At 59.9% G+C, this 434-nt stretch overlaps 1 protein-coding gene across 1 annotated transcript in view; it reads left to right on the top strand.

Annotated features, from left to right (window-relative positions):
- Positions 1–22: 22 nt before the first annotated feature.
- The window catches only part of ETH_00033545 (uncharacterized protein), a gene marked incomplete at both ends in the record, with an annotated part of 910 nt that continues 498 nt past the window's right edge, over positions 23–434 (top strand). Inside the window, one exon of the mRNA XM_013374116.1 lies at positions 23–431. Coding sequence (XP_013229570.1) covers positions 23–431 — 409 coding nt within the window. The remainder of the gene's footprint in view (positions 432–434) is intronic.

Genomic DNA, 434 nt, shown 5'->3' with positions numbered 1-434 from the left:
TAGGCTGCTGCTGCTGCTGCAGGCACTGACGCTGCAGCTGCCGTCCACGGAAGTGCTGGCGCAGGAAATGAGTCCAGTGGACCCCGAGGCGCTGCAGGCAGCAGTTCGATCTGCCCGGAAGGAATTATTTGAAGCTTTTTCTGAAGAGCTGCATGCATTATACAAGCAGCTGACGCTGCCGGAAGCAGCAGCAGGAGAAGCAGCAGCAGCAGAAGGGCTGGATGCAGCGAACGTGGCGCGCAGGCGGCTGCGCAACGTGCTGCTGCGGCTGCTGGCAGCACCTGGAGATGCAGCAGCAGCAGCACTCGCCTACAAACACTACAGCAGCAGCAAATGCATGACGGACACTTATGCTGCGCTGCTGGTCCTCGCAGACATGCAGCAGCCGCAGCGGCAGCAGGCCTTCGACCACTTCTACGAACAAGCTAAAGGTA

This window comes from Eimeria tenella, genomic scaffold (genome assembly GCF_000499545.2).
Source record: "Eimeria tenella Houghton genomic scaffold, Eth_scaff1931, whole genome shotgun sequence".
NCBI lineage: Eukaryota > Apicomplexa > Conoidasida > Eucoccidiorida > Eimeriidae > Eimeria > Eimeria tenella.
This window is presented reverse-complemented; position numbering and strand designations above follow the sequence as displayed.